General features: G+C 34.8%; 1 protein-coding gene across 1 annotated transcript in view; it reads left to right on the forward strand.

Moving 5' to 3' along the window:
• LOC107289219 (glutaminase kidney isoform, mitochondrial) overlaps positions 1–7,800 on the forward strand; it is a 56,048-nt gene that overhangs the window by 20,389 nt on the left and 27,859 nt on the right. The window contains exons 8-12 of the mRNA XM_015817924.1: positions 1,523–1,589; positions 2,922–2,972; positions 3,859–4,035; positions 4,359–4,490; positions 4,981–5,073. Of these exons, the coding sequence (XP_015673410.1) occupies positions 1,523–1,589; positions 2,922–2,972; positions 3,859–4,035; positions 4,359–4,490; positions 4,981–5,073 (520 nt within the window). The remainder of the gene's footprint in view (positions 1–1,522; positions 1,590–2,921; positions 2,973–3,858; positions 4,036–4,358; positions 4,491–4,980; positions 5,074–7,800) is intronic.

Consider the following 7,800-nt stretch of genomic DNA (forward strand, 5'->3'; position numbering starts at 1 on the left):
GGTCTAGGAGAAATGTCTTCCTTTATGCTGGATTTCTGTAGAAGTACTGTACCTTATGGCACTGTCTCTTCCAAAAAACAAGGGAAAAGGGAAGAAAAAAGGAAGTTTATTGTGATTTGGCAGCTTATGACAGACTGTTTCTGTGTCGTTTGCAGGCATGATGTTATTTTGTCTGGTTCAAGTAACTGACTATTGGGTTTGTTGTTCAAAATCGTATTGGTTTCGGACAGAAAAGATATCTTGAATGATGTTTCAAATGCAGTATGGCAGGGGTCCCCAATCCCTAGTCCGGGACCCAATACCAGGTCAGAGCTGGGCCATGGAAGTGGTGGGCGAGTGCATGTGCACACACAACTGCATTTGTGAAAGCAGCGTGTGCACACAAAACCACACACACTCCTGCCACCTCCGTGTCCACCAGACCGCTGAGCCGGAAAGGTTGAGGACCGCTGCAATATGGGATTAAAAAACTAAAACATTATCGCAGTTAACCTTAAGTAGTTAGCTTCTATGGTAATCTCTGCTCTGTCCTCTGCCAAATAAAGCCGTTTCTAATGTTGAAATTGTCTGACAATTACAATTTGCTGCTATCTTGTATAGCCATCACCTGCAATGTATATAGTTTAGAAACAATGAAATTTGTATTATACATCTTGGAAACTTTGAGTCAGGAATGTGGAAGTAGTTTTGACATTGTGTTCTTGATTTGCATTAGTAAAGATCTAGAGCAGGGGTGTCAAACTGCCGGCCCACAGGCCAGATGTGTCACATGGAAGCCACACCCACCCCAGCTTCAGCAAGGAGAAAAAAGTTGCGATACGTTGTGACACATCACAGGACGTGGTGAGTTTGACACCTCTGATCTAGAGTAACAATGGAGTTACCTTTCTGACTTATATTGCATTCCTATATTTCATTTAACATCTAAATAAGTTCTATTGCATTCTCAAGTAGTTATGACAGATATATGATCAATATTTTAATTCCATTTCTGAGATGTAATCTTATTTACAAAAAATGTTTAGTTTAATTCTTTGTAGTGAATAGACATGTCCTTTGCATTGAGCCTTATAATATGCTGCAGCATTAATTTGTTCTTTTTAATGTAAACTCCACACAATGATAGTCCATGTCTTCCCAAACTAAATAGGTTACTAGAGTTACAACAATCTATATAAATAAAAATGTAAATGTTCGTTTGTTCAAAATCTTAAATCTCTGAAAGTTCTTCACCGATTGCTTTGAAATTTTGACACAATGTTGCATTCGAATACGTGCGTGTTTTTATATACCTACTATTACATAGATGTCACACCTGTGACAGGTAAAAACATGCTTTTTTAAAAAAAACAGCGCCATCTGTTGGATGTAAAAGCAACACACACTACAGCAACATTAACCAGACTGAGCCACAGCAACGCGTGGCCGGGTACAGCTAGTTTTAAATAACAAAGATCCACCAATACTATTGCTAATAAGTATTTAGTGTTTCATATCCATTTCTGCCCCTTTTCTGCCTTAGATTCCAGTCTGAAAGGGAGAGTGGAGACAGAAACTTTGCAATAGGCTATTATCTCAAAGAGAAAAAGGTATGCATTTGGTTATATTTACTCCACTTCCTTAAATGTATGTAATGTCAATTGAACAAACTACAAATAACATTTAAAGGTAAATACAGTATTAATATAAATGTAGTTATTCTTCCATTTTGGTCTCTGTGATTTACACAAATGGCTGGATGCATCTGTACAAAGCCGCATGTGGAACAGAACCATTTGACGTGTATACCACTTCTTGTATATCATGTTACTTAGCATGCCTTGTACTGAACCCTTCAGTTTGTTTTCAACCAATATGCTTCCCAATCTTTCTGGATCTGCATAGAATTGCTTTTGCACTTGGTTGCAGGTTCTTTATATTATTCGGCATTATAATCTTTAGCACCCTCTTTCTAAAAGCCAGTGCTGATGGAGCAAGCTTTTCCTTTCAGATGGACATAAATTGTGTTCTTTTGCTGCAGCAAATATCTCTTGTTTTGGATATTCCTTCAAGAGAGATCTTGCATCCAAAGTGTAGCCTGACTCACTACTCTACCTCTGAAGTGTCAGCATTCTCTGGCAAGTCTATCCAACTTTCCCGGTTGTGATGCCTATGAGGAGAAGGGCAGGAATCATAATCTGAGTCAGATGCAAACCTAAGTATACTATTAAATAAATGACCTCTTTAAAAAAAAACCTCACAATTACAAGCAAGCAACTTACCATATATCTACAAAGAGAAATCTGTGGGTGATGTTTTTTAATATGCATGCATGAAACAAAAGATGGATATTCCCATTAGCTTCAGAGAGATAATTACTGAAATCCTTGTAACACTACCCATTATATTAATAGTAGTTAATGTAATATTACTTTAAATTTAACACAATGGTATTATGCTCTCATTAGATATTTTAGTCCCATTTGAGAAGTAGTGTGTGTGTGTGGGGGAAAGATCATCTTATTCATCTTACTAACTTCTCCGTCTGGTTTTAATGACAGAAGAAATAGGAATGGAAAAGGTGGAAAAGAAATGTATCTTCATATTATAATCACTCCCACTTCTGTGGCCAAAAGCATGTAATAATCTTTTGCTAAACTACCTGTCAGAAGAACACATTATTTGATAGTTTTGTAATAGAGCTAAAATATTTTCCTTCAAATTTTCACAGAAAGGTAGACTTAAATGTCTGGAAGTCCTATTTCTAAATAATTATTATTTTAAGTCTTATTTTAATTCTGAATAATTCTTTGTTTCTTAGATAATCCTCAACTTGAATTTTCAGAACTAAGATTTTCTTCTCTTTTTTATCAGTTTTAGTTTATATATAATAATTTTTACTACAGTATCATAATGTACTAAAATATTCTATTATTTTCAAGTGTTTTCCAGAGGGCACAGATATGGTTGGCATATTGGACTTCTATTTCCAGGTAGCTAATTAATCTCTAGAATATTTGTTATTCTTTGTTATATAAAATTACAGGTTAAAATTTTATTTATATAAATATTTTCATAGCAGAGGATCTAATCCTTTGTTGGGGCAAGTATGTTAACTAAATGATATTCCAATTGAATATATTTTAATAAATCAGCATTTCTCATTGTCTAATCTTAATGCAAATTAATAGTTGATTGCAATCCTTGACCTTAGAATTATATATTTTTGTAGTGATAATGAAATATGTTTTGCAGCCAGTTTTGTAGTACTGTATGGAGAAGAAATAGTTAATCATATCCTTAGTGCTTTCATACTGGTTAGGTTAACTGAAACATACTTTCTTATCACTAATCTTTTTACTGATTAAAATATGAGGTTTTTTTTCCCACTCCTTAGATTTAACATAAGACAGCTTTGAATTTTACACACTAGTAAATAATATAAATTGTCCCGGTTCTGTCACATGATTGTTCGGTACGTTCATCTCTGCAGTAAGAGGATCATGTAGTTTTTAAATGTTTCTTTTAAAAATGTCAGTCTTTCATCCGAACAAGCTTCACTATTGCACTGATTAGACAACAGGTTTTTTAAAAAATCTCACCCAGTTGTTTTATGAGTTAATCTTGTACCATGATAATCACTTTCATTAAAAAACACTGCTACCATCAGATGCTCATTTCATGCTTACTCAAATAGGCCTTTATTTCCTAATCTGGAAATAGTCTATCTTCATATGCTGTATTGTTCATAGGGTAATAGACTCTTTATGGGTTCAGGCTGCTTTTTGTAAGATAGTCCTTTCATCCATTTACTTACGTAGCCTTCTGTTTGCATAGGTTGATCAATGTTTTCTTCTTTTTGTCTTTGTTTTCCCTAAGCTGTGCTCCATAGAAGTGACCTGTGAATCTGCTAGTGTCATGGCAGCCACTCTTGCCAATGGTGGGTTTTGCCCCATCACTGGTGAGAGAGTCCTGAGTCCTGAAGCAGTTCGGAATACGCTAAGTTTGATGCATTCGTGTGGCATGTATGACTTCTCGGGACAGTTTGCCTTCCATGTAAGTGTTTGTTTAGAGGGATCTATTATAAAAAATGTTTAGTTATTCTTTTAAAAAAAGAATTAACTTTTTAATTAGCAAATTTACCATGGGTGGTAAAAAGCATTCCATGTCATATAGACTAGTTAGAATATATAGAACTAGTTAGGAGGACAGAAATGAATCCAGAGGTATCAACCAAATAATCCCTGGGGTGTAAATTTACACTAATCGATACATTTTGGAAAAGTATTGTTACTTTGACAGATGATATGGATATTCAGTGAATGCTATCTAAGTATTGATAAGTATATATTAACAGTTTAAATTATGCATTCATTTAGGTGGGTCTTCCTGCAAAATCTGGAGTTGCTGGTGGCATTCTCTTGGTTGTTCCTAACGTTATGGGCATGATGTGCTGGTCACCTCCGCTAGACAAGATGGGCAACAGCGTTAAGGGCATACACTTTTGTCACGTAAGCAAGTCTTCTTAGTTGAATTGTTAGTAGTCTGTAGCAGAAGTACAATAATCATTAACGTTTACACCTGTCTCAGTGAAAGTGGGGAAATTTGCATTTATCTTGAGCAGAAATGCTTATGTTTTCACTGTTAGAATCAAAGCAGATAAAGATTGAAGATTTTTAAAGCAAAAGGATGGATAATTAGTACCCCAACAAGCTGCACACTAAGCAAAGATAAAAAGAAGATGTATTTTGAAAGTGGAAGAAATGTTGACAAAATGCATGTATTTCTTTTCAGTCCTGCTTTCCAAAATAAATTCTTTTCTTTTTGTTCCCCTAAATTTATAAGTCACTTAATATTCATCTTGACAAAGGACTTTACTTATGAGTTGCAATACGTGTAATCAGTAATATCAGAGTGTAGCTGAATGAAACATAGTCAGTTGAAAATTATGGTAGTATACATGAGTATAAATATAACACAATTATGTTTTCACTATTGCAGGAACTGGTTTCTTTGTGCAACTTTCATAATTATGATAACCTGAGGCATTTTGCAAAGAAGCTTGATCCTCGGAGGGAAGGTGGTGATCAACGAGTAAGTTGGAAGTATTTTATAAAATTAATGTGTAACTTGTATATTGTGCATAGCAACCTCCAAATAGGATTGGTCAATGACATGTATTACATCAATACTCTGAGTTGTGAGTGTCCAGATACAATTCAGACAACATCTGTCAAATCTAGAATTTACTATTAAATGCTATATTACATTAATCACTGGCTTTTACTGGTTACAGGTAGTCCTCAACTTACTAACCATAATTGAGCCAGAATTATAGTCGTAAGTCATACCAGTCGTTAAGTGGGTTACCGTGTGACTGCACCCAGTTTTACAACCTGTCTTTGTGGCAGTTGTTAAGTAAAAGCCAAAATCATTAAGCAGATGCTATGGCTGTTCAGTGAATCCATTGTACCCAATGGGCATTTTTTTGCTGGAAACTGGAAGTAAATGTTGGTTTCTGACAAAAACAAAAATTGTGGTCATGTGACTGCAGAACATTACAAAGGGCCGTGAATGTGGGCCAGTTGCCAAATGCCCAAAATGCAGTCATGTATTCTTGGGGGAAGCAGTCATTGCAACTTTGAAACATAGTCGTAAGTAGGGTTTGAGGAGATCTGCTATAGCTTCAAATCTTAGTTAAGGGCTACCTAGTAATAATGTGACATTTGACTGAAAGTTAGTTGAGTTTGGTTAGATAATTGGTATTATATATCATACCTGAGCCTAGTATATTTAGACTACTTCAAACAAATTTGAGAACTGTTCATGTATCCTTTCCAGATGGACTTAAAACCATCCTAGATAAAATGCCATGATGCAAAGCTAGCATATTCAGCGGTATATTTTCACTTCCTAAAAATTACGGGACAAAGTTCTTTTTGTTACAGATTTTGATCTTACAAGAAAAATAAATTGTATATAATACAGATGACTTTTATTTTGGTAACACGTTTGATCCACATATTAAGTGAGGAAATATCTCCAGTACTGTTCTTGGCTCTCAGAGTTAGCAGTGGGTAATCTCTTGCTTGTTGCTGAGAGACATAATAGAAAAAAAAGGGATGTGTCCTAGCCAACATTTTTTTAAAATTGTACTGCCTGTGATACAGAGCTTTGTATTAATTTTCAAACATGTCAGTCATCTTACTGTTCTGACCATGGCTCTGATCTTACTGGGAAGAAATCTGTTTTTGAATGGCATTAATACCATTCAAAATACAACAATAGTCATTACTTTTGAGTTTGGAATTCCATTTGCACTGTAGCATGTGTAAGTTCACAGACAATTTTTATGTTTTGGCCCTTGGTTTGAGGTTGGGCTGAGAAAAAGATTGGATCTTATAATTTTGGCCCTGTACAATTAAAATGTTTCAGTCCATTACTCATTTTTCTAACACTTACAGCAAAGCTTGGACCTAAGTAATTATTGCCATAGCAGTTTGCCTAAGATAGAAAGAAGGCTGGATTGCCAGAGTTGAACTAAACCAGAAGAAGCTGGATTGTAGAAATGCTGCTAGTAACTCAGTAACTAACCTCAGGAATTCTAGATTAATATGAAAGTTCCTGTATGGCTAATTAACACAGTCGGCATCCTGTTACGAATGACTTGGAGTCTTTCTTCCCTTCCACCAAATTAAATAAATTATTCAGTGTGGTTTGAAATTGAAAAGTATGTGGCATGATAATGTCAGGTTGAGAGAGATCTCTGAGAACCAGCAAGTGCTAATTGATAAATAAAAATAATGCTAGAATGTTTTATTTCATTGGTAATTTAATACATACTATATGTTGCTTAAACAATTAGCATTCCCTTGGACCACTGGACTATGAGAGTCTTCAGCACGAACTTGCATTAAAAGAGACTGTGTGGAAAAAAGTGTCACCTGAATCAAACGAGGACATCTCCACAACTGTAGTGTATAGAATGGAAGGTCGGGGAGAACAAAACTAGTGCATTGGGCTCTGGTTTCAGAGAGTTTGGTTTCATTTTTAAACACGCTCCAATTTGTCTAGATTACACAGTTCCAAATATTTTAGGTTTATTATTTTGATTTCAGTGGGTTGTAAATATGCTTGAGGTAGCCAAAATTGGTCTACCAATAATTTTATACTAATTGCTTTAATACTTTTTTTTCAGAAAGCAATCTGAAACAAAACTTGTCTATGTGCTATTTAAACTTGTATCATGCTTAAGGAGTGAATTGCAAAATAGGAATTTTAAAGGGGTGCTGTAAAAGTGAGAAATATTACAATACAATCCAGATGCAAACAGCATAATTGTTAACCAAGAACACGAGAGCCAAAGATATAGGAAAATTTAAGTTCTGGATCATAAGTAGATATTTCTTTTATTGTTAATATATTCTAAAAATTACCCTTTGCTTTTTTCATAAATAGTGTAAAAACCTGATCCCATTTATTCCAATTAATTTGCAGTTAATTTCAGTGTAACCAAATGTTCATGTACTGTTTCGCAACCCTGACAAAACAATTCACAATTTTTATATAGAGCATATTGGTAGACAGAAACCTATTTAAGCTTGTGTAAAAATGTCAGTATGTTACTATATAAGGTAAAAAAGTCATGTTGGATTAGCCTGGCTGAGGAATTCTGAAAGTTGAAGTCCACAAGTCATAAAAGGGCAAAGTTTGAAGGCCCCTGGGTAAGGATATGCTCAGGATCCACTGCAAAAAAACCTCAATTTATTTATGTTAAATTTATATGCCACCCATCTCTCCATGAGACAATTTTAATACAGT

This window comes from Protobothrops mucrosquamatus, unplaced genomic scaffold, assembly GCF_001527695.2.
Source record: "Protobothrops mucrosquamatus isolate PMUCROS unplaced genomic scaffold, P.Mucros_1.0 scaffold656, whole genome shotgun sequence".
Classification (NCBI taxonomy): domain Eukaryota; kingdom Metazoa; phylum Chordata; class Lepidosauria; order Squamata; family Viperidae; genus Protobothrops; species Protobothrops mucrosquamatus.